We start from the raw sequence: 25,966 nt of genomic DNA, 5'->3' as shown, positions 1-25,966 counted from the left end.
AGAGCCTTTCCTAAGCAACTCAGCCAGCGCTGCTAGTTACTTTGGACCAATCAGGGCTCATTCAGGCTGGAAACACCCCAATGCTAATTCCCTAGCCATGGGAACAAAGGTTGAGGGAGGGGAGGGGGGGGCAAAAAGTAGATAAAGATTGACTTGGATTTATGAAAGGCCGGGCTATTTCATCTTGTCCTTTTAGTTATAATGTGGAATAATTTAAACCAGCTCAGTTAACAAAATGGTGGAACTGCAGTAAAGCTATCATGAGTGCTGAGTCCTTTCGGACCTCAGCCCATCAGTACTGAGACTGTCAGCAGTTCATGGCAGGGACCGTGGGCAGCAGTCTCAAAGGCAGCTATGTGATATAGGTGCCTAAATCCTATTTTCAAAAGTGACTGAGACACTTATGAGCCTAAGTCTCATTCAGAGTCAACTCTGATTTGCAAATTGGACTTAGGGCACATTTGAAAATTTGACCCCTTGCCATACTGTCTTGTGCCGAGCACTGTCAGTGCTTTATAGGATGAGCCCATTTAATGGGAGAAAACCTTTTAAAACACTGATCCCAGCTTGAATCATCACTGGATGGATAGCAAGAGAATTTGTATGCTGCTGCTGCACACACAACGTATTCAGGTCTAAGTCTCTAATCCTACACTGAGTTCCATGGTGGCAGAGTCTTCCACCCACTCAGAGTTCATTACATGATGGGGGTCTAAATGCTTAACTGCTGTAGTGAAGGAATCTGCTGTGTAGTATCTGTTCTTATCAGTTTAATATCTGAATGAGGCTGAAAAACTTCTACATGACACTGACCTCTGTAATGTGCGTTGAGATCCAAGGCTGAAAAGCGCTACATGAGAGCTGGGTATTATATGACTTTTTTCTATATAGGTTTTTATCCACAAATCAGCTGTATTATGTGACAGATTGTAAGTGCCAGATTGTAGGTATAAAAGTGTAGCAATCACTCCTGCACAGAACCCTGTCAGGAAACATTCTGGTTTATGTGTATGGAAACTGGGTTAGTTTATCTAAGCTGCTGACAACCACAAATTATCTTGAGGACTCTACCTTGAGCAGGCCAGTGCGGTAGAAAACTGAAGTGAATTTCACAACATTTTCTCTCTCCACCTCTCATAATGCCCAGTGACATTTTAACGGACTTGAGCTCAACCCCACTGCTTACATGCAGCTTACTGCAGAATTGGGTCCTTAGGCAGAACTTGACAGAAGTTCATTAATTCAAGTACAATGCACACTGGCTAAGTAAGGTATCACATAACTTTATTCTACATGGGCCTGTTTCATTGAGTTACCCCCCCCACCACCCATTTTCTCTTTGATTTATTTTAGCATTATGATTTTTTTCTTATTGAAGTTGATGATACAGGGCCTGTGATGGCACATGCTGTTGCTTTCCAAGTACAACCAGGTACGTTTCCAGCACGGTGCACACGTTCCTTTCATTGGTGTGGAAGCTCCCCCTCACAATACCTTGACATTTTACCTCTAAAATGGAACCATCTTTATAGATTTTTCTCAGTTTAACAAGTTCTGCTAAAGCTGTGCCTGGTCATTTGAAAGGACAGCCAATACCTGCAAGCACAAAGTGACAGGATCAGGCTTCAAATGCAAAAGCATTCTGAGCAGCCAATTGCAACATCCCTGCAACAGCAAACAAGGTGGGAGGCTCTGGTTCTTGTTTCATCAGGACTGTTTAAAAAAAAAAATTAAATCAAGGCCAACTGTTTTATTATGATTTCAAAGAGCACAGCTTATTGGGAGGATGCAGAGATAGGTGTCCATGGCCCTGTTCGTATTAGATAACAGCATGTAGTTCTCAGCTTTTTCTTTACCATCACTGTGACTTCAGTAGTCAATATTATGAAGTGCGTTATAGAAACAGCTGCTGTGCAGAGATTGGGGGTGGGGTGGGGGAGGTATTAGCATGAAGGATGAAAGATTAGCATTATGCAGGTACTATAAAATGTATTGTATTCTCCCCATCCTTCTATAAAACTAGCCCCCCCTTCATCAATTCAAGTCACCCATCTTCAAACCCCCACCCCCCTCCAAGCTCTATCCCTATCCCTCACTTGCCTCCTTCATAGCTCTCCCCGCCGTCCCTGACCCACTTCTTTCTGGAAGCTTTCCCGGGCTGCCTTCTCCCATCCCACCAATGCTTGACTTTACTTCCACAAACTTGTTTTAATTTCTTTTAAAGTTAATATTTAACTATTAAATAATGGTGGAGGGGAAGATAGCTCAGTGGTATGAGCATTGGCCTGCTAAACCCAGGGCTGTGAGTTCAATCTTTGAGGGGGCCACTTAGGGATCTGGGGCAAAATCAGTAGTTGGTCCTGCTAGTGAAGGCAGGGGGCTGGACTTGATGACCTTCCAGGCTCCCTTCCAGTTCTATGAGATAGGTGTATCTCCATATAGCAAAAGGATACATGACCATTTACGGTAGTTTTGAAATCCCCAGTTGTACTGTGTCTACCTTAAATAGCAAGCTCAAGGAGCAGGAACTGTTAATTGTTTGCAAAGCATCATACCCACCTCTGCCACTCTAAGCATAATATGGGGCAGCTGAAATAATGTGTTAAAAAAAGGTTTGCAGCTAGCCAGGCCCTTGCCAGCAACCACATTAATGGTCTCTGTGTGTGTGTTCATGTTACTAGTGGTTTTATAACATAAATAGCATGAAAGGGCATACAAATGTTTAGCATATCCGACATGTAAATACCTTGCAACACTGGCTACAAAAGTGCCCTGCAAACTCCTGTTCTTATTTTCAGGTGACATTGTAAACAAGAAGCAGGTAGCATCATCTCCTGCAAATTGTAACCAAACTTGTTTGTTTAAGCAATTGGCTGAAGTAGGGTTGAGTGGACTTGTAGGCTCTAAAGTTTTACATTGTTTTATTTTTGAATGCAGTTATTTTTTTGTACATAATTCTACATGTGTAAGTTCAGCTTTCATGATAAAGAGATTGCACTACAGTACTTGTATTAGGTGAATTGAAAAATACTGTGCGTTTTGTTTTTTACAGTGCAAATATTTGTAATAAAAATAAAGTGAGCACTGTACACTTTCTATTGTGTTGTAACTGAAATCAATATATTTGAAAATGTAGAAAAATCATCCAAAAATATTTAATAAATTTAAATATTCTGTTGTTTAATGGTGCAATTAAATTAATCAGGATTAATTTTTGAGTTAATCACATGAGTTAACTGCAGTTGACAGCCCTAGTAAAACTTTAGCATAATTAATGGTGTAATTTAGACTGATAACACAGCTGGTGTTTCCAGCAGGAACTGACCATGGGTCTGACTTGATAAAGGGGGAATAAAGATTGGTATGAGGGACCCAGGACAATGGTTAGTTCACCCTAAAAACTCCTTTACCTACTCAGAACCATCCTTTACAAGAAAACAAAACCATATTTTTGAAAGTTACTCTTTATTTAAAAATTTAAGTCATCCTTTTTCTCCACCCCCCAGCCTGGAACAGTTCTTGAAATGGCAGCATTCTGCTACATACATGGTATGGCTTTTGATGCACTTTGCAGATACAGATGGTGTGTCTGCAGCAAAGGAGAAGGAACAATTGCCTGCTGAAATGATCCACAGGCAAAGCCAAGAGGGGCCTGGCCCCATCAAAATTGATAACTGGAAGCTCCATCAGATGCACATTCTAAAAAGGCAGGATGTTCTATTTACTGTTGGCAGTTTTCAGTATACCAATAGGACAGGAGACAGTGTTCCCCTTCAAAGAATATTTGTTCAAGCTGAGATCTGAGTTTTGTTGCCAGTTCCCTCAGGGGTCCACAATGCCTGTTGGCAAGGCGACGATTTAGCCTTTGGACTAGGAGGTTGGGCAGCTAATCCATCAGCTCTGGAGCTGCACTGTTACCCTGACACTTGCCATTAACAGCAAAAACGTGATCAGTCCTGGCTTGATTTCAGTGCCATGGAAAATACACACCAGTCCTCTCATGCTCGTTTCTGTGCTCGCTCATCCTGTTAAGACAAAGAAGGTGACTGCAGATACACAGAGCCTCAGTCACAGGGTCACACAGATGTGCACAAACTGTATCAGGCAGCAGAATCTGACAAATTCTCTTTCTCTTCTCTCCCACTTCCCCAGCACTACTAAAGTCCAGAAGCTGGACGCCAAAGCCATCTATTTTGCAGGGACAGGTCACCAATCTCTTGACTTTAGCTTTAGGATTCTCTACAAAGTACTAGAGCAGGAGCTTCCCCCCAGATCAGTTACCATGTGTGACTGCTCTTACGCTTAGCTGGTAAGGACACCGATGTTCCGTTTACGGATGAAAGCACTCCTTGCTAATGGAGGGTCAGCAAATGGAACTCCTTTTCCTTAAATGTTCAAAACATAGCTATGCAATTTGCAAGTTGGGGGAATTGTCTCTCAAATTCTGATCTGGCAGAAGGTTCAGCCTCTGAATAGTTACTCTATCTTCGTCTTCCCAGCCCTCAAATCCCCAGCACACTAGAGGAAATCAGCAGATCTGCAGAAAGGCAGTAAAATACGTAGTGTCTACTGTACTTTCAACACAGGGCCCCTCTGTTCTCTACTGACTCAAGCATCTCAATAGATCTCCATGGTTAAGAGAAAAGACACTGAACACTAATTGATGTGCAAGTCTGCAGCAGGTTACAATGAGCTTTTTGTGCAGCTGAATTTTATACTGCAGCTCTTCACTGTTGCTGTTACCTTGACAGTTTTCTGGAGCTTGGACAGTGCTTCCTCATATTGCTGCAACAATGGCTTTAAATACTCGCTCTTCACCAGCTGCTTCTCCAGATCTGGGCTGCCAGCATCCCTCAGCATCTGCAAAAACTTCCACTCCTTCACCGCAAACAGATACAGAAAATTAAGGGGAGGAGACCATGAGCCTGGGAAGTGAGCGAGTCTGGAAGGCTCCATCTAGTTTGGAAATTACTAGTGAATAACATTCACTACCAAATATAAGCTCAATTTTGAGTAGACCTAACTTTTATGCTTAAAAACTGGGTTTGCAAACTCCTGAAGAACTCACACACGAGGCCTGGAATGCAACAGAGTTCCTAGGTTGGCAGGAAACCAAGGGTTCATTTTCAGCACTGGTTGTGGAAGCTCAGGCATACTGCTTTCATCGGTGTGTGAAGAGGGGCGGTGTGGCTACCTCCTTTCATGCGATGAGGTAGCATAACTAAGAATTCATACTCAATACAGCCAAACCAGGACATCTTCACAACCAGTGAAGAGTAATTAAGTAGTCTCTATGAAAAATGTGCTGTACAGATACCACTGAAGGGAAAGCACTTGTACACAGAACTGGACTGCACGTGAATGGATGGAGGAAAATTACATTAACCCCACTCCTCCTCACCACTCTGCTGTGCTTCACTTCAGAATTGCTGCCAGGACTATGACTCACCTGCACTTTCAGGAGCATGGTGAATGCTAATCCCACCTTGCCAGCTCGAGCTGTTCTTCCAACTCTGAAATCAGATAAAGGAGGCCAACCTCAATGTTGGTTTAACTGTCCCTCTGTTCCCCCCTCAGCTGCAGCACATTCCTTCCCACCTTGCCCCAATAGGAGTTCTTGAAACCTGAAGAGGACTATTCAGATTATTTCTACAAGTACCATCAGTATAAGTAGGCCTCCTGTACATAAACACAAAAGATTAACGTTTCAGGGCTTGATCTTCAGAAGTGCTGACCCTACAGTCCTAATTGACTTCAACTGAAGTTGGGGCCCTCAGCACTTCTGAAAATCAGGCCAACAGTGTTTGGGACCATCCAGGGCAATACCCACATTTCCTATAAATTAGGCCTGGCATAGTAGAAAGCAGCCCTAATTTAGAATAGAGTCATTGTAGTGACAAGGCCAAAGGCTTAATTTTGATTGAACAACTGCTTTCATATTGAACGAACAACTCTATTGCAATGGAATTAAAAACTTTTCACACCACATACTTTTTTTGTGTACACGAAGAATGCTTAAACGTCTAAAAAGCCATATCCAAAAGAGAGACATTATAATCCGAATTCACGTCTCTTCCTTGTATTCTTCATCCACTCACCGGTGAATATAAGTCCTGATGAACTGAGGGGCATCATAGTTTATCACACACTTCACTCCTTTAACGTCAATCCCTCGAGCAGTGGCATCTGTGCTGATTAACCTGTTTTATGTTTTAAAGAAAAGAAACTAGTAGTGTTCATTTTCAGGTCTGTTGCATGGCATAAAGCAATTGCCCAGTGACACTACATATTCTGATAACTGGATATGGAGCAGCTCTCAGTATATTACTAATCTCCCTCATCAAGCTAGCTAGACAATACAGAGGGCTGGGTCTTTGGAGCATAAGATAGCACCACGAATCACACCACAGATTTATTAACTATACCAGCCATATCAGACACCTGCAGGGAAAAATCCATTCCAGTGATATACTAAGCACTTCTGGAGGTTTCTTTTCTATTGACATAAACAATGACACCACTGGAGTTTCCAGGTTTGGTAGACACAGAGGATATTAGAAGCACTATATGTGGAATTTTTAGCCAGGTGACTCCTATCAAAGTAATTGGGAGCTAAATGCCCACAAACCATATTGAAAATGCATCCAAGCGTTCATGCTCAAAGCATTCAAAACAGGACAGCTGAACAGCCACTGCAAAGAGAGGTTTGTATTAAAAATAAATGTATTTTAATATGTTTACCCTTTCATGAAAGGTTCTCAAGGACACTTGTCAGGCAATGAGTACTCAATGCCCCTATCAGCATTAAAGAAACTGAAGCACAAGATTAAGCAATATACCTCAGGTCACAGCAAATCAGTGACAGAGCTGGGAACAAAAATCTAGACCAGGGGTCAGCAACCTTTCAGAAGTTTATTCAGTTTAATTTAAGGCTTTGCGCGCCGGTAATACATTTTAAACCGTTTTAGAAGGTCTCTTTCTGTAAGTCTATAATATATAACTAAACTATTGTTGTATGTAAAGTAAATAAGGTTTCAGAATGTTTAAGAAGCTTCATTTAAAATTAAATTAAAAATGCAGAGCCCCCCCGGACTGGTGGCCAGGACCTGGGCAGTGAGTGTGCCACTGAAAATCAGCTCGCATGCCGCCTTCGGCACCCGTGCCATAGGTTGCCTACCCCTGATCTAGACAGTCAGTCTAGCAGGTTCTTGCTGCTAGATTACATTACTTCTATTCATAATAGCCCCTGTAGTAAAGCAGCATCCATTTTTTATTATGTGTCAATAAAAACCTGATCTGCAGAAAGGCTCAGATTTTCAGAATTACACGTGTGCTTTGGGCATTTACTGCCATTGCACATGACAAATGCCCATGCAACTTAGCAGCTAGATTCTAAGTGGCCATTTGCACACACAAGTAGCTCAACTGTACAAAAAATTGCAGTAAATGCACACACAAATGCACCAGCATCTGCACATTCAGAAAATGTGAGTCTCAGGCTATGGCTACACTACAGAGCTTACAGCAGTGCAGCTGCATCGCTGTAATGCTCCTAGTGCAGATACTTTAAGCTGATGGAGGTGGCTTTTCCATCGACTTAATTACTCCAGCTCCCACGAGCGGCGGTAGCTATGTCAGCGGGAGAAGCTCTCCCGCCAATGTAGCGCTGTCTAAATTGATGCTTATGTCAATGTAACTTACGTTGCTCAGGGAGAGTGCTTATTCATATCCCTGAGCGACATAACTTATACCAAAGTATGCTGTAGTGTGTACATAGCCTAAACCTCCCACTCAGTTCACAAGTTGGATTTTGTAAGCTCGGTTTTGCAGATGAGTTTGTTTTATTACATACATGTTTCTACTATTCTCTCTACACTGGAAGTAGCCTGGGTTAGTACCAAAAAAAACCCAACCCACCAAAAAACCCCGAACACACATACACACACTCATCTGAGACACTCACAGTTGTATCTTCCCCTGTTCAAACTCCTTCAGGGTCCTCTGTCTCTCACTTGGAGTCAACCAGGAAGAGAACTCAGCTACATTCACTCCACCAAAGGCTTGAATCAGTAAGAACAATCTATTTGGAAGGGGGTGGGGAGATAAAACAGAGTCATGAATGTACCCAATTGATGTCTACAGGTACACAGTCAGTACCCCATTAATGAACTCACCTGTGGGAAGTCTGCTTGGAGTTGGTAAAACAGAGCACCCGGGTGAATTTCATTCTCAGCATGAAATATAAGAGGAACAAAGGTTTGGAATTCAGGTTACAGGGTACATAATATTGCTGCGGGGGACAGAAAAGAAACAGTAAATTTTAAAAATGTTGCTCTTCGCATGGACTCTTCTCCCAAACCTACTTATCTGAGCTTCTTTCTTACTTACAAACCCATTCACTATTACAGATATCTGATCCCACAGTGCCATCTTCTTTGGGACAAGTCATGCAGGGAAGGTAACATGGTCTAAGTGGAGACAACACGGGACTGAGGCAGGAGACCTGTGTTCTACTCTGGTCTCTGACACTGATGCACGGTGCACTGTCAGGCAAAATAACACTGTGCCTCAATTTCCCAATCTCTAAAAGAAGATACTGAGGCATACTTGTCTTTGCTACATACTTGTGCTCTACATCTGGAAAGTGTGATATAAGTGCTATGTATTACTCTTATCTTATTATCACACTCCTTAGTGATGGTGTTTCTCATCCTCTTTTAAAGGAGTATCTGTGTAAAAATGCCCTGTTCTGAGATGGACAGGTGGAAATCCATCAATAGGTATGCATATGTAGAGCTACACAAGTAGGACCTATCTGTTCCCTTAACCATTTCTCCTCCTGATCCTCAGTAATGCATTTCTTCCCCAGGCAGTCTTGCTTTTATTCATGGGATTAAAATTAAGGGAAAAATGTAACCACATTTTCAGAAGCAGATCAAGCTGCTTTGAGTCTGATGTGTTCTTCAGATGTAACCTATTCAAGCTCCTTCCCTCTTGGAAAGCTGCCCAGCAAGATACCTGCCATGGCTGCAAGAGGATAAATCACCTTCTTACCGAAAGTCCCTCAGGGAGAGTGTATTTCTTTTCAGCATCCTGCTCCGTTTCTGTCCCAGCTCGTTTCTCAGCGCAGACAGATGTGAAGAGGCGAGGCTGGTACAAGCCCAGCTGCTGCAGTTTCTCTGGGTTCCGAGTCAGCGTGGCTGAGAACAGCAACTTCTGTAGTGGTATCTGGGGACAGCAGGTGCTGAGGCAGAGAGCGTGCAGGCATTGAGCATTAGGGCAGACGGGAGGAATGTCACATTTTACTCCTCCCCTCTATCATCATCTGAAAAATCTGAGAATTAACTAACTCTTCCTGACCCAATCCACTTTCTGCAAGTCACTTTGCAACCCCCTGCCCCTTTAAGCTTGCTTATATGGCTAGTGCTCTAATTAGTTCAAAGCAGTTAATATCAACTAAAAAAACCCAAAAAACCCACCTGTAAGCCCCAGCCCTCCTTCCCCCGGTGAATGCACCAGCTTCCCAGGTGACCAGGCAATCTTCCTGTTTTCACCTTGGTCTTAACCCCAACCCCTCCTTCAGTTTTCTCCGCCTGTTATTCTGTCTTAACCCTGTTCTGGGCAGGTAACCTGCCTGTATTATTGTGTGAAAGGCCATGTATGTCTATGGTGCTACACTGAAACAGCAACTACAGGCAAATAGCTCAGGGGTGGTCCAGCAAACATTCTGCCAATCTCTTTATAGGGGAGCTGTGATAGTTCTGGTGCAAGTCAGTCAGCTATAAAAACATAGCGATTGGTCCTCAAAGTTTTGCGCATTTTTGCTTTCTTTAATGCCACCCTAATCTAGCTGGAGAAAGGATTAATTGATCGAGATGGTAAAGTTTACTTTAAAAAGCATGGGTCAATTCCTAGCATCAGCTCTTTGCCATCTGCATTTTCAAGCCACTGAAAAACAGCAGACTTGATTAGCGGTATGTTTTCTAACCGAATGAGTATTGGAGTGTACACAACAATCAACATCCAAATGGAGCGGACAATAAAACACCAGCACTGAATAGAGGGGTAACCTGGAGTCCTCCTCTGTAGTACTGATTCAGCAGAGTGCATTTTCCAAGTTACCTGGCTGCCGTTACAGGTCCCGGTTCTGTCCTCTGGAAAAGCATGTTGGTGCCAGAGTCGTCTTCGGCTCGGAACACTGCTTTTACCACTTGATGCAGCCAGTTCTGGTGCATGTCATCTATCATACGGTCAGCTTCATCTATAATCTGTACTCAGACAGAAACAGCCCTTGTTGTTAGGCTCTTTTTGGTGCTGCAGCTTTCCTCCTACTTACATTAAACTCCACTCTTTATAACAGGCAGAAGACATTTCTGCTTGGGATAAACAAATGATAGAAGGGAGTGTGCACATGCACGCACGCACACACACACACACACACACTCCTTGTGTATATGCACACATTTTTAATCAGCCAAACTATCTAGCTTTAAAAAAAAAAAAAGAGCAGAGTTTTAATATGGGCGCTGAATCCTACATTTGTGTCTTTGCATAGGCATCTAAATACCTGATCGATAGATTCCAAGGCCAGAAGGGACCATTGTGATAATCTAGTCTGACCTCCAAAATAATTCTTAGATCATATCTTTTAGAAAAAGATTCAATCTTGTCTTACAGTATTCAGTGGCCAAACCGAAGGGCGACCTTTAGTCCCCTATGATAAATAGATTTGGTTTCACTTAAATCCATTGGCTAATAAACACCACATGGCTTTAAATGACATAAGGGAAATCAGATCTTCAACACCATGAATAAATAAGGCACCAAACAAATGTGGCCCCAGTGCATACTCCGATATACCGGTGAGTTATTATAAATTTGATAATTTATGATGAAATCTTGGTTTTCATTGCTGAAGTTTGACCCGTTAAGTTTTATTTTTGTAGATTTTTCCCCTCCAGGTGTTTACATAAAATGCCTTTTCTGGAGGCAGATACTAGGATTAGATGGACCAATAATCTGAATGGCATGGCAGTTCCTATACACAGATGTGTATATGCACCAGGAGTACAAAAAGATGTAGAGTAGGAATTACAGACACAAAAAGCCTTGTGATAGTCAGCTCAGTAGATCTGATTGTTTTAACTCACCAGAAAGCGAAGTTGTCTCAGGCTAAACCCTGGAGTCTGGTCAATATGATCCACAAGTCGTCCAGGTGTGGCCACAATGATATCAGCCAGACTGCAGTAACCCATCACTCTGAAAAGACAAATGTCCTGTCACCAAGCTGCTTCCTGCTGTGCACAGTATAGTGAGATCAATGTAACACGTTCCCATGACCAACAAATACCTGGTTTGCTTTTCTTCCCTTTCTCACTTCACTTAATTGAGGAATAAATCATCAAATATGCCATTTACATTAAAGAATGTGTATGTAGGATACTCGAGGACATGCTTTGCTCTGGAGAGCTGAGATGGAGAACTAGCTCATTTCAGACAGATTTGGCGAATGCTTCACGGCTAAATAATTGGAAATTATCTGGCATGTAACCCTTTTTTAGCCAGTGTTATAATGTGGGATGCAGGCCACCACCATTGCCCCAATCCTGGGTTCTCTTAGAAGCAGTTATGTCTGTGTTGAGAACCGAACTGCAAAGATAAAATAAGAGGACAGAACTGAAACCCAAACTGAATAAACAGCAAACCTACAAAGTAGCCACAGTGGGGCATAGCTCAGTGGTTTGAGCATTGGCCTGCTAAACCCAGGATTGAGAGTTCCATCCTTGAGAGGGCCACTTAGGGATCTGGGGCAAAAATCAGTACTTGGTCCTGCTAGTGGAGGCAGGGAGCTGGATTTGATGACCTTTCAAGGTCCCTTCCAGTTCTAGGAGATAGGATCTCTCCACGAATTTATTTTATTTTATAATTTAACAAAAGAGTTTCCTGGGGCAGTAGTTAAAAAAAAAAATCCATCAGCTCTGGAAAGACCAGACAAGAGCAGAAAGCACTAAGTGCTAAGGATCCCAGTAAGGAGGGACATCCTGCATCCTTCCAATTTCATGATCAATTTGATTTCTGAAGGTGCAACTGACAGACAAAGCCACTTCTTCCCCCACCCCCGAGTGGGCTGCTGATCCCAAGGACAGACTCTATTGCGCAAGTAGCAGTTTGTACTTTAAGTCACAGGTAATGTGTTTCTATCCTACTAAAGCTAACAAAACTTTAGTAATTGTAGCTACTACCATAAAATGCTGCTCCTAGCATTCTGGCAAGCAGAGATTTTAAACAATATCTAGTATATGAAACTATTGTTCAGAAAAACTAACATGTGATGCAACCTAACATGTGATGCAATAGCCTACGCTTCAACCTCTCTAGCACTGAGATAAGGGGTTGAGACATCTGAGCTGTAAAACATTATCCAAAAAAAAACATTTAACCTACGTTCTCTGGACAAGAGTCTCCTGCTCCTTCCCGAAAGATTTCTGCCCAGTAACCAAAACAACCTTCAGACCCGTCCCATCAGTGTAGATGTTGAATACTTTACTCACCTGCAGAGGGGAGATGTGATGTGTTAGCTACTTTGACAGTTGTTTATGACAATGCTTTCTGTTATGTTAGCCAGCATCAAACCCAGTTAGTCTTCAACCTACTTCACATGGTAGAAATCATATGTGTTCAGGCAGTGGGTTTAAAGCACCAGCCTTTCACTTGACTTAAATTCAGCTCAGAAAAAGGGAGGAAAAAAAGTCTCTTACCTGCTGTGCCAGTTCTTTGGTGGGCAAAACTGCCAGAGCTCGCACCTGACAAACCACTCGTTTTAACAGAGCCTGCCAAAACAAAGGCCGAAATGAGCACTTGAAAGCTAGTGGGGTCTCTGTGCACAGTCTGGGCAAGTGGGCGGCATTCTAGTAATGTCCCAACACTTACTAATTCATTTATTCCCTGCTATCTTCCTCAACCCCTCACATTATGTTCTTTGGCCACAGAAGCTGGATGGGGCACTGAAGTCAATAGGAATTGTATCTAGGCAACTATGAAGTTCTAAGCCTCAGTGCTTTTGTTGGTGTTTCTTCCCGGCTTTCTTACCTACCTTAAGAGGCTTCCATTTTACAGCCCTGCTGAGAAACAAAGGCAACTGTGGCCCTCTCTGTTACAACTATACACCTTGGCTGAACTCACCTGTACCACAGGGATGACGAAAGACAGTGTTTTACCACTGCCTGTAGGGGCCGAGACACAGATATCGCTGGGCTGGTATCCTCCCCTCCCTACCAAAAAGCCACTGGATGCACTCTCCAAAATGGCAGGAATCACCTCTCGCTGAACTGAACAAAAGGAAAATGAGGATCAGAAAAAAAAGCAATAACTGGGCCAAAGTCTATCCGTCAAATGCTATTAAAAACTGTACAAGGTCATCTCCTTCTATGTCTTGGAAAGCCTTGTGTTCTCCCTGCTGTTAAGTTAGGTTTTCTGGTGCGAATATGGAAGATCTAGAACTCAAAAGAGCTCTTCACTACTCGGGAACCCCAGTTCATTTTGGGGAAGCTGTTTCACATCCTTTCATCAGGGTCTTTTTAAACTGGCTATAAACCAAAGATTAAATCAATTTGTTGTTTCTGAAAGTGAGCCCTGACTAGATCTAGGCAATGATTATGTGGGTTTCCCTATACAAGTAATTCAGCTGTCCCGAAATCCAAACTTAGCTCCCCCTTGTAGCTCACTACGTAATTTTTTCTTGTTTGCTTATGTATCAAGGTGATGAAAGTGTGAACAGAATGATCTTAGGCAGGAGTTTAACAAGAATAACCACTTAACTATTTACTATTTTTTAAAATCTTCTTTTCACTGGGAGACAGCACAGAGCCTGTGCCTTCAAGGCTGAGGGCAGCTGTGTACTCTCTGCCTAAAAAGATGATTCTTACTCTCATCTGGAGCTAATCCTGCAAGGGGCTAAATGCTCCCAAGTCATGTCAACTTCAGTGGGAGCTGATGGTGCCCAGCTTCCTGTAGCTCTGGCTCCTTGAGGAGAAGTTACAAATGAAGCAAGAGCAAATTAGTCAAGACAAAAGCTTTGACTACAACCTGTGACTTTTCCCTTCTCCTTCGGAGAGCTCTGGCTTATTAGCCAACTTTGAACTAAATATCCACTAACAAATCATCTATGCGCCTCTTCCTCACAGCATACTATGTGTTAGTTTTATATTGCATCTATTGATCAGGAACAGCAGAAGTAGTAAATTATTGAACTTATTTCCTGCCAGTGTATACTATAAACTGAAGACAAGGGGTTCTGGACCTCAAAGTATAAGAGTCTGTGATTGACACAAGGAGAGTAATTGAGGATAGCATGCCAACAACTCATTACACTCTGCTATGTGTCCTAGCACAGCAAAATATTAAATAGTGAAATACTTTAAAATAGAAAGCGTCTGCACTAGATCTTCAGTTCTTTGATAGTCTTCTAATGCAGACTAAGACCTGATAACTAATTACATTTGTGATCTGGATTTAAGTCTTTAAAAGTGAAAGGTTAATGCACTAACCCCTTGTAATAATTCTACGTTTGTTTTAATTCCTTTGTCTTAATCAAATCAACAATGTGCAATATACATGCTACCAATAAAACCTTCCAGTGGAGATTTTACAGAGGTGTGTCCCTACCTAGCGCATGTCATAACCTCTACATATACACCGGGGTGGCCAACCTGTGGCTCCGGAGCCACATTAACTTCTGAAGAGCCACATATGTGGCTCCTTGTATAGGCACCGACTCCGGGGCTGGAGCTACAGGTGCCAACTTTCCAATGTGCTGGGGGTGCTCACTGTTCAACCCCTGGCTCTGCCACAGGTCCTGCCCCCACTCCACCCCTTCCTCTGAGCCTGACGTGCCCTCGCTCCTCCCCCTCCTGCACGCCATGAAACACGAAACAGCTGATTGGGAGGTGTGGGGAGGGGGCGAGAGGCGATGATTGGCATGGCTGCTGGTGGGCGGGAGCTGATGGGGGGTTGCTGATGTATTACTGTGGCTCTTTGGCAATGTATATTGGTAAATTCTGGCTCCTTCTCAGAGTCAGGTTGGCCACCCTGTTATACATAGCAATACCGCAGCTCCACCTGGTGTCCAAGTATGGAACAGCAAGTTTTTTCTAAGATTGATTCTCCATCCAGCTCTGGTAGTGAAGATGACTGGTCCCCAAGTAACCACTTAATTTAAAAAGTTAAAAAATCCACACCACACTGGCTAAAGTATCATATTCTTGTCAGCTTTTGGGAAATTTTGGAATTTTTATCCAGCCCCCCCCCCAAGCCACTCATCTCCAGCATTCCCCAGAGCCCTGATTTTCTAGCAAGTTCTATCATACACAAACTGAGCTGTTTGAATAATGGAGAAGTTAGCTGATTTAAAAAAAAACCCAAACCAAACAAATATTAAAGGTACCTGGGAAAAAAGACTCGATTCCATTCATTTGCAGCTTCTTTAGCAGTTTGGGATGGATTCCCTCAACATCCTGGATTGGAACTAGGTTCTCTTTTATGCGTTTATGGACCAGCTTGGGTTGAGCAAGCCACTGTGGTAGGATGGGCTGAACCTGGAAACAAATAGTGAATGAACCCTGAAATAGATTCTCAGCAACCAGCCTGAAATTGAAGTTCCTTTAATGCAGGGGAAAAAGTTAGTGTAACACAATCAGTAACTAATTAGTATTCAGTATTTTTAAAATAATTATCATTGTGGCAAGATTTTATGCCTTAAGAGGATAACATTTTCTACAGAAAAGTTTGTAACATATTGTCCCAAAGTAACACACAAGCAGCAACATGGCTTGAAGATAGGCCAAAACTGTGCATCTCTGCACTTGTACAATTGAAAGTTTAGTATCTGCACAAAGAGTTTTCAGGATTGGGACCTTACACACTGACCACACCATTAAAAAAATGAAAAAAAACCCCCAGTAAAACACCTGAAGAGCAAATTTAAATGAAAGGGCAGTCTACCATGCATTTATACATCAGGATTAAATTTAAAACAATGCTGAATGTATCAAGAAGACTGTATAGTCAATAACATTGTTTTATTTTTTGTGTACTTTATAAATTATTTATTTAGAAAAGGCTAGTAAGTCATGTATTAATGAAATTACTTCTACCATAAGCCTGACAATGCGATATATAAAGCATGTTAGAATACTCCTTCTCTCACCCAAACAACACAAACAGAACAAATTCCATGGCCAGTTGGTTACCTTCTGTACTGATCTTCTGTCATACCCTCCCAAAACCAAGAAACTAGAGGGTGGTGGTGTTGCTTTCTCATTCGAAGTAGGTATCCACACTTCCTCCTTTGTGCTTTGATTTCCTTTAACTTCTTCACTACCATCTTTCTCAGCAATTTCAGCTCCATTTGTTTCAACTTCTGTTGGAATGTCCCTCTCCTTCCTCCTCTTAGCTTGGTGTCTCTTCAAATTACTTTTATTTTCCTGTTGTCTATTGTTTTCATCAAGATCTGAAATTTTGGTAGAAAGAATAAAATGCTAACAATCAGACAGTGGGACAGAAAAAAAATGGATTTTTTTTTTTTTTTTTACTAATTAGGGTTTCCAGGATCTAAAAATCCACCTACATTCTCATCCTCTTTCCAATCCTAAGGTTGAATGTAGCTCTAACTGCCCTTTTGATATTGTTAAATGAGTGGTTAACTTTCCATACTTAAGTGCATACCCCCCTACCCTCACACACCAATTTTCAGGTTCCAGTTGTAAACCAGAACCAGAAGTTCAGAATTTTTCACTTTCTTCTAAAATAAAAAATAATTTGACACTGAATTTTAACAATTAAATCCTACGCTTTCGGTTTTGTTTTCACCTGCTTCAATTTTCTTTTGAGACAGACTTGATTCTTTCCCATTTTCATTTTTTTTCTTCTTAGCTGGAATGTAGCCATTGGCAGTCTCACCAGCTAGGTCAGAATCTGCCTCCGCCAAAGGCTTCTCAGAATCACTGCTCACTTGGTGGTTCTTCCTCAGCTTCTTTTCCCCTTCGCCACAGGAACCCTCACCGCTGTGTCCTCTCTTCCTCTTTTTTACTTCTCTCTGATATTCATTTTCAGAATCAAATCCAAAGTTTTTGAGCTTTTGGTGGAGTTCATTTTCCGTTTTCTTTTGTTTCAATTCATCAGAAGGCAAAAGCACCTGCTGCTGCTTTTTCAGTTGCCTGGCTCTAGCTTGTTCACGGAGCCGTTCTAACAGGGCCTGTGACCGGTCCTCAGTAGCATCCTCCTCACCACCAAGGTATCTGAATGTTTCACAAATAAAATGCTTTAAACATACCACATCAAGCACTACAACAAAGCTGTAGCCACCCTTTTCACATCTTTACTGGCAGAGAAAAGGCAACAAAATCCAGTTTCAGTTAATTAGATACTGTAAGAAGGCACAGTAATCTAGTCCAGTGGCTCTCAACCTTTCCAAACTACTGGATCCCTTTCAGGAGTCTGATTTGTCTTGCGTATCCCTACGTTTCACCTCACTTAAAAACTACTTGCTTGCAAAATCAAACATAAAAATTCAAAAGTGTCAAAGCACACTATTACCAAAAATTGTTTATTTTCTCATTTTTACCATATAATTATAAAATAAATCAATTTGAATATAAATATTGTACTTACATTTCCGCATATAGTATATAGAGCCGAGTATATAGAAGTAATTGTAAGAAATTTTTGTTTGTACCAACTTCACTAGTGCTTTTTATGTAGCCTATTGTAAAACTAGGTAAATATCTAGATGAGCTGACATACCCCCTGGAAGACACCTGTGTACCTTCAGGGGTACATGTACCTCTGGTTAAGAAGCACTGCTCTAGTCTACATCTTTGCAGCCAATTAAGAATACTTCCTTTTGTATTTCCATATTAACCATTGTAATGCAGGCATTTAAACCAAAGTCTTATGACTGTAGAGAAAATATTGAAAACATGACACAGGTGCAGCCTGAAGGCTCCAAAACCTGACAGCAAACTACAATAACTCATTACTTAAGACGAAACAGGATTTTTAAGACAATCTCGTGATACGGGGTGGGGGGGGGGCGGGCTGCCTAGTGGTTTGCGTGTTTGGGTGGGGAGGGAATGGGCCCCCCCCCATACATGGTGTGAAATACTATTTCACGTACCGTGGATGAGTTACAGGCGTAACGCTGCGCTACAAATCCCTGCCCACAGCCTGGCACAGCAGTAACGCCCCCCCGACACCCGCTCTCAGCTGAGCCTGTGTCCTCCACACCCACTGGATGCCCACGAGGGGCGGGCGAGCAGACCCTCCCCCAACACACGTGGGCCCGTCTGCTGCCGCCGCCGCCGCCTCCCTCTACTCCACGCGCCACTCCCCCTCGCGGGCTCCACTCTCTCCCGCTTACCTGTTGATGCGGAAAAGCGCCATGGTACCCCGGCTGCACTTCCGGATCCTGCACCCGCCCGTCCCGCTACTCGCGCGCTCAGCTGACGTCAGCAGGCGCAGCAGTTACGTTTGCGACTGAGGGGACCATAGAGATTTGCACAGCTAGAGGGCCAGGCGGCCGCCATCGCCCCCTACAGCCCGGGAGGCGCGAAGAGGCAGTTGGTGCCTGTGAACAGCTCAGCCTGGCTCCCCCCTAGGCCTCGCCTGGCAAGAGCAGCGCTTTACTCTGCCTCAGGCTCTGGCCGCCTGCCAGAGTGGACGGTTTACTGGGCCAATCCCCAGCCAAGGAGTGTCCCCTCAACAGCCCCCTCCTCTCCGCTAGCCAGGCCTGGCCACACCTCAGCTGGCAGCCTCCTAAGGCGCAGGCTGGTCACCCCTGCAGAGCCCCACTGGGGTCTGGGGCTGGGCGGCAACATCAAGTGGCACCAGGGGTCCTGCCCCTATCCCAGCTGGCCGCTCTCTGCTGGCCCCTGGCGCAATGGCTGCTGGCGAAGAGGGTCCCTGGGTTGTGGGACACACACTAATCGCACCGTGTTGTACATGGGAACCAGGAGAATTCCAAGTCCTTGGCCACTCAGGAGAGCCTGCCCGTGCCAGGCTTTACTCAGCAACCCGTCCAAGAAGGGACCGTCCTTTGTATCTTCTTCCCCGGGGGGACTGAAATATGCCAGCTCAAGCCAAGAGGCAAGTAGAATTTTGCAAGGCATGTGCCACTGACAGCTAAAGTATCAGAGGGGTAGCCATGTTAGTCTGGTTCTGTTAAAGCAGCAAAGAATCCTGTGGCACCTTATAGACTAACAGACAGTCTGTTAGTCTATAAGGTGCCACAGGATTCTTTGCTGCTTTGACAGCTAAAGAACATTCTTGTGCACTTACTCAGCCAATGAGCATGTGAATATGTGAGCGAGTGTGGTTTAGACACAGATTTAAACACCGCCCCTATGAAATGGGCAATGAAAGGACACCTAGATTACACTGCATTTAAGATGTACTTTCATGCGCTACACAATACGGAATTAAAAAGGAACAAAGAAGTGTGCTACCTCCATTTTGATCACTGGTAAATCATTCTGCTTGCTGCCTGAAAAGGAGCTATGTGTATACCTATTATTTTTGCACTACACAGATGTCAGATTGAATCCCTAGAGGAATATGCTAAACACATGGCAAGGCTTCCTCATGCTGCTCTATACTTAAGGCAGATTTCTTAACTGAACAAATCCTCTGATAGGACTTCCTTCTCCTGAAACCCCAAGGATGGCAAGGCAGCCTCCACAGAAATGCCAGGAGCTGGCAGCCCTTTCATTTTCTTAGTTTTGAAAGGCAGTGATGCTACTCTTCCAAGCATCATAGGACTGTACATGTATTTACACAGCAAGTCTTGTGGAAATATATGCACAATCCTATGATGTTTGAAAGAGTAAGAGCTCATTCTAACCACCACTGTTATCGTGGTTAGAATATTCAATCTGAATCAGTTTGCACTTTGAGTCACGTGAAAAGTCATAGACTTATTTGGCTTCATCCTTGTTCCTAGGACACATTGGTTCAACAAGACAGAAAAGCACTTGTTTGTTAGGCTGGCCAAACTCCCTCCCCAGTCCTAAAGGAAGAGCTCACACCATGCCACTTCCTTCTAAATCTTTATTAGTTTTCTACATATAGAAAACAAAAGGAATGTTAAAACAGTAATGTGAACACACTAGCAAGGAACCGTCATCCGTGACAGTGCACAAAGTGCAGGGAAGGGCAATTTGTGCCATGGTCTGCTAACAGGCAGGAGATGTGCAGGTCCAGGAATAGCCTCTTTGCTCACATGGGAGTGCCCTATGCGAAGGTAGAACCATTCCAGCCCACATTAGCAGCATTCATGTCATAGTAGTTGATGTAGACTCTGTTAAAAAAAAAAAAAAAAAGTAGAAATGCTGACCATGACAAATGTTAGCTTTCATGCACTAAGCATCTACCCATTATTACTTGTATACGAAACAGGGGGTTGTGGGGGAAAAAAAAAATCACTCCCCCTCCCACCCTCCAAGGGATGTGGTTTCACATTTTCCATTTTAATTTTTAGAAAAGCTAGCAAGCTCTTTAGCAGTAAATTTTGGCTTAAGCCCAAAAGCTGCACCACTCACAACTTCCCTTCTCCAATACTTTACCAAGCATGGGCAAGCTGGGTTTGCCAAAGCTCACACCCTCCAGCACACTGCCTTTTCTTCCTTGCATTTCCAAGCTCTTAGTTCTTTAGTTAAAACATGTCATTTTAGTGACATGTCTGGAACTGCAGGAGAGAAAGGGTTTGAGCGCTTTGAATGCTGCAACTTTTTGCCAACACCAAATGGGCTCTTCTGGCTGACTGCAGTTCCCGGCTTCTCCACACATAAGCAGCAGGAGAAAGCTGCTGCTGCTGCCTGCCACTGAGCACAGCTGCTCTATTCCCTTGCTGGCTGACAGAACTGCAGCTGTTTGCCAAGTGCCAGCATTTTTCTGGGTCCCCTTACCTACCTTCCAGCTCCCCATCTGCCCAATGATCTCCCTTCATGCCCGAACAAAACCCCCCCACTGAATATTATACTTGTTCATCATATTTCACCCTAACCCCTGAGGGTCTGATTATACTGCATTAGTCAGCAATTTGGGATTAGAGTTAGTCTATTAGCCCAGTGGTTCTCAACCAGGGGTACGCAGAGGTCTTCCAGGGGGTACATCAACTCATCTAGATATTTGCCTGGTTTTACAACAGGCTACATAAAAAGCACTAGTGAAGTCAGTACAAACTAAAATTTCATACAATGACTTGTTTATACTGCTCTATATACTATATGCTGAAATGTAAGTTCAATATTTATATTTCAATTGATTTTACAATTATATGGTAAAAATAAGTAAGCTTTTTTCAGTACTAGCATGCTGTGACACTTTTGTATTTTTAGGTCTGATTTTGTAAGCAAGTAGTTTTTAAGTGAGGTGAAACTTGGGGGTACGCAAGACAAATCAGACTCCTGAAGGGACAGAGTAGTCTGGAAAGGTTGACAGCCAGCCTGAACCACGTTAATCCAGAAAAGGCCAATTCATGGCACTAGCACACACCTTCCAGATTTTAGAACAGTTGTATCTCCCTACTCAAAGTAGATACTGTTCTTTAGTAAAAGGCTTGCAAGATGAAGGACTTGTTCAGTTAGGAGTCTTATCCAAGAGCCCTATTTGCAGTATTTTACTGAAACTAGCTGAAAGAAAGCTGGGGAAAAAAAACCCTTAGGTGTGAAAAACGACAACAAGAGAACATAAAGAATCCAAAAAAGTAATAATTTTAGACCAGCTGATAACTGGAATGTCACTCTGGTGAAGCCTTACCTGTCTGCAGGTATGTGCAGCTGTTTAGTGAGTAGGTCACACAGCAGCTTGGTATAGCTCTTGTTCTGCTGTCCTCCTATCTTTCCAATGCTGTGAAGGCTGCAAAGGGCACAGGGATCGGTGGAGCCCCCAAAGGACATAAGCTGATCAGCTGCAATGTGCACAGCTATGTACTGCAAAACAAATCAACAACCGGTGATCAGGTAATATTCCTCACTCTCCTGATGTGTCTTTACTTGGAATCCAGAAAGCAGGCTTGTTTTCTGGAATTAGCTACTGCAAGCACAAATGGTGTTTAATCATACACATTTCTAAAGCATCCACTGCAGTAGTACAGTACCTTAGTCAGACATGTAGTGATTTAGCTCCCCAGCTTACATTTTTTCCTTTTTAAAAATAATTCTGTAAAGACATCTTCCACTCCTGCAAAGGTGCAGCAATCCTCCTCATTGAGACTAGTGCCTGAATCCAACTCACTCTCTAGCCAGTTGATGTTTAGCCATTGGTGAGGGCTGTAACTGTTAGCCTCCACACAAGTTGTAAGCAGGTGCACATCACGGTGACCAGTCCGATTGCGCCCATAAATCTGTAACATTTCAAGGCATCTGTTGTCTAGTAGATTTAGCACAGGTCAGGGAGTCAGGAGGGCTCTGTTCTCTTGCTTGCTCTGCCACCGATTCACGGGTGGTGTGTACACTAGCCTTTTTGTTCACATTTCACACTGTTATAACTCCAGCAGTGCGACTGCAACTCATGGAGAAAGACCATTGGCATTTGGCCACCTCATCTCCTAACCCTGCTTAGGGGCACGTTAAGATAACAGGGTGATCCAACACTAATGGGCTGTCTACTCTGATACTCCCAGAACTTTAGCTCCTATTATAGTAGCACAAGTGGGAAATTTAAAGATAATGCTAGCATTGATAATAGCCACTGGATGACCTTGGGCAAGCCACTTAGCTTCTCTATACTTCTGTTAAGTGGAGCCACATACCCATGTTTGTAAAGTGATTTGAGAGCTATGAGGACCAAGAGCCTCTATATGTGCTAGATAGTAGATAAACATTTTTCTGACTGAACAGGATTTGAAAAACTGTATTTATTTTTAAGATGAATTCTCTGCAGCTGCCTGGGGCTGGCACACTCTCTCTTACCTATTGCTGCCCTCTATGAGAGAAGGTTTTTCCAACCCACTGGGCTTCACTGCACCTCAAATCCGTAAGAAAAAAAAAAGTGACCTCACGTAGCATTAGTCTTCTGTGCACATCATTCTTTAATAGCAAAGGCCCACTTTGATCCGGCTTTTGTGGACATCAGTAGAGAAAAAGACTTGGTGAGAAGAGCTTGCTGGGTTAGTAAGAAACACAAGAGGTTTGTATTTTGCATATTCCTAATCTATACACCCATGAGAGTGAAGCCCTACCTTATTCTAACAGAGCAGTTCCCTCCTACAAACAAACACACCTAACTCTGGTAGACAGAGCTCGCTTATTTGCTTTTCTAGAAGCTAAGCATGGAAGAACCCCCTCCTGCACCTACAGCGCCAACACCCTGGCCTTGCCCAGGAGGGAGAAGGGCTTCATTGTGCAGTGTCACTTCTACACTATTAGTCAGAAGCACATTCAGTTATTCCATTGGCGGCGGCGAAGAAGCAGCCAACCCCCACCGGGGCCATGCCAGCAAGCCTCTATGTGCTCGCTCAGTCCTTCCATCCTGTCTCGCCTCGCTCCCAGGCGACCGACTGAACTGAAAGCTGCCTGCAGCAATAGAAATTAGAGGTCTCCCCTTTTACAGGGAGAATCATTTCCGTTTCCTCTAGATTAGAAAGGAAGCATCTAGGAGAACAGCACCAAGGATTCCGGCAAACCGCGGCATCCTGACATTGTACAATTTGCTCTTTCTGCATGCGAGTTGTGTACCGCGCTGGGGTGGGAGGCAGGTTAGCCTCCTGAACTCACCTGGGCAGGCTTGCCTGTAGCCTTTGCTAGCTGCTGGGTGATCTCCCCAGTCAGGCTCTCTGGCACCGCATCCTTGCTCACGTTGGTGTTAACAACGAACATGGGCATCTTGAAGCCTTGCAAAGAACTTTCCCTTTCGACTAAATCGTTAAGCCCAGCCTATAGCTGCTTCCTCTGCCGCTGCTGCAAAATGGAGCTGGAGAGAAGAAAGCCTGCAGCAAGTCCCTCTCACTGTGCTCTGAAATACTGCTCATGTGATCTGTGCTGGACCAGATTCTTAAAGGGACAGCAGCACTCAAAAACTGCTATCTGCGGATAATTTTGGCAACTAAACATTCAGTTAAGGCGTATTCCTGGTGCATCTACTGGGTTTAACGTGTTTATAATTTCCCCTCTCCCCTAGATTCCCTACAGAGTTCTTCCCATTTCTTCCTTTGCTCAGTCATTTACTTTATTATATATTATTATTATTATTTAATAATAATAATAATTTAATTAAATATTTATATTATGGTAACACCCGAAGGCTCTCATAAGGATTTGATACCCCTTTGTGCATAGGCCCCGATCCTGCAAAGACTTATGCTTGTGAATGGTCTCACTGATTTCAGTGGGACTACTCATGCTGGTAACGTTAATCACAGGTATGTTTGCAGGATGGGGCCAAAAAAAGACACAACTCCTACCCTGAAGATGAGCTTTTATTTGCAAAATAAATGGCATCCCTCTGCATTTTTTGATATAAATGTGTATTTGGCTTTGCCTGTTTTTTTCCTGTCACGTAGTGCAAACCATGGGGGGAGGGATAGCTCATTGGTTTGAGCATTGGCCTGCTAAACCCAGGCTTGTGAGTTCAACCCTTGAGGGGGCCATTTAGGGATTGGCCCTGCTTTGAGCAGGGGGTTAGACTAGATAATCTCCTGAGGTCCCTTCCAACCCTAATATTCTATGGTTCATTTCTGTGTTGCTGGCATGAGTTAATTCTTCTCCTTTGCTTTTGACTGTTAAATAGACAATGGTCCATTTCTTCTCAATGCTATGATTTCCATACCATGTTTTTTTGTTTGAACTGAGTTACGCTGAAGTGGTCTATCTAATCCTGGCTCATGGATGAAGTGGAGCTACTTTACATACAGGCCAAAGGCTGCTTAAGCGATGAGCCCTCTGCTGGACTGTGTGCTGTGATGCACGTAGCTTGCCCTGCACCTTGTGTACTCATTTACGTCAGTGCAAAGAGCATGTAAAATGCTGCTAAATCAGAACGGTCGCATTTTACCCCCAATTTGCACTGGTTGAATGACTCTCAAAATGGAGGGCAACAGAGAATCAGGCTCATAACCTCCTCCAGCCTTGCCTACACACACACGCACAATTGAAAAATGACTTGGTTCTTGTATTTGTAGAAAACCAGCCAATATGTAAATAATGATACAACTGAGCATAGACCCCTGCTAATGTGCCTACAGTAATGGTCCAGAAAAACAGTATACAACAAATAATGAGATGGCAGGGTCTGGGCTAAGAACATGGGGAATGTTTTAAAATGTTTTAGTAATGCTATTTTTAAAAAGGACACACTGTCCCTATTATTCCCTGCAGTTGCATAAATCATCTCCCTCTCTTACCTCCAGCTCCCTGAGGGATCTCAGGCACGGAAAGGTGGTGCTTCTGGGAATTCATGCAATACAGGGGATCATGGCGCAGCCCGTGACTGCACCCCAAACATTCTCACATACCTTCCCTGGCCTGCCAACCCCAAAACTAGAGAACCCCAGCCATCCTGCAGTTCTTGCATGGAGAGTATCTATGGTCTCTGGTGATGCTGTGGAAGTACTCTTCTCCACTTTGGCAGGTCTGGGGGGAGGCTTCCCCTGCACAATGAAGGGCAATATTTAGCCCTCTGTTTGGATCTCAGATGAAGGGCTTGCATGTTCACTAAAGCTGCCCATGTGCATGTGTAACCCACCTGGAGTGGAATTCATTTTTGGATACACAGCATGCATTTTAAAATGAGACCTGAGTCTTTTATTCTTTCCTAAGCATCACTACATACAGTAGAACCTCAGAGTTATGAACACCAGAAGATTATGAACTGACCAGTCAACCACATACCTCAATTGGAACCAGATATACTCAATCAGGTGGCAGCAGAAACAAAACAAACAAACAAAGAAAAAGCAAATACAGAACAGTACTGT

At 43.4% G+C, this 25,966-nt stretch overlaps 2 protein-coding genes across 2 annotated transcripts; both read right to left on the bottom strand.

Annotated features, from left to right (window-relative positions):
• Positions 1-3,446: 3,446 nt before the first annotated feature.
• Positions 3,447-18,497, bottom strand: DDX51 (DEAD-box helicase 51). The gene is made up of 16 exons (XM_039504898.1): positions 18,416-18,497; positions 16,867-17,294; positions 16,248-16,507; positions 15,443-15,593; positions 13,183-13,328; positions 12,759-12,830; positions 12,445-12,551; positions 11,151-11,259; positions 10,123-10,268; positions 9,055-9,244; positions 8,175-8,290; positions 7,964-8,080; positions 6,099-6,200; positions 5,450-5,513; positions 4,744-4,878; positions 3,447-4,025 (listed from the first exon to the last, which is right to left on the bottom strand). The coding sequence occupies exons 1-16, from the start codon at positions 18,436-18,438 to the stop codon at positions 3,999-4,001; spliced, it is 2,193 nt and encodes a 730-aa protein (XP_039360832.1). The 5' UTR covers positions 18,439-18,497; the 3' UTR covers positions 3,447-3,998.
• Positions 18,498-20,086: 1,589 nt separating this feature from the next.
• On the bottom strand, positions 20,087-24,011 carry LOC120385975 (macrophage migration inhibitory factor). The gene is made up of 3 exons (XM_039504618.1): positions 23,769-24,011; positions 21,811-21,983; positions 20,087-20,350 (listed from the first exon to the last, which is right to left on the bottom strand). The coding sequence occupies exons 1-3, from the start codon at positions 23,874-23,876 to the stop codon at positions 20,284-20,286; spliced, it is 348 nt and encodes a 115-aa protein (XP_039360552.1). The 5' UTR covers positions 23,877-24,011; the 3' UTR covers positions 20,087-20,283.
• Between the last annotated feature and the right edge of the window lie 1,955 nt (positions 24,012-25,966).

Source organism: Mauremys reevesii, linkage group 18 (assembly GCF_016161935.1).
Source record: "Mauremys reevesii isolate NIE-2019 linkage group 18, ASM1616193v1, whole genome shotgun sequence".
Lineage (NCBI taxonomy): Eukaryota > Metazoa > Chordata > Testudines > Geoemydidae > Mauremys > Mauremys reevesii.
Note: the sequence above shows the minus strand (reverse complement) of the source record. Positions and strands in the feature narration are given on the sequence as shown.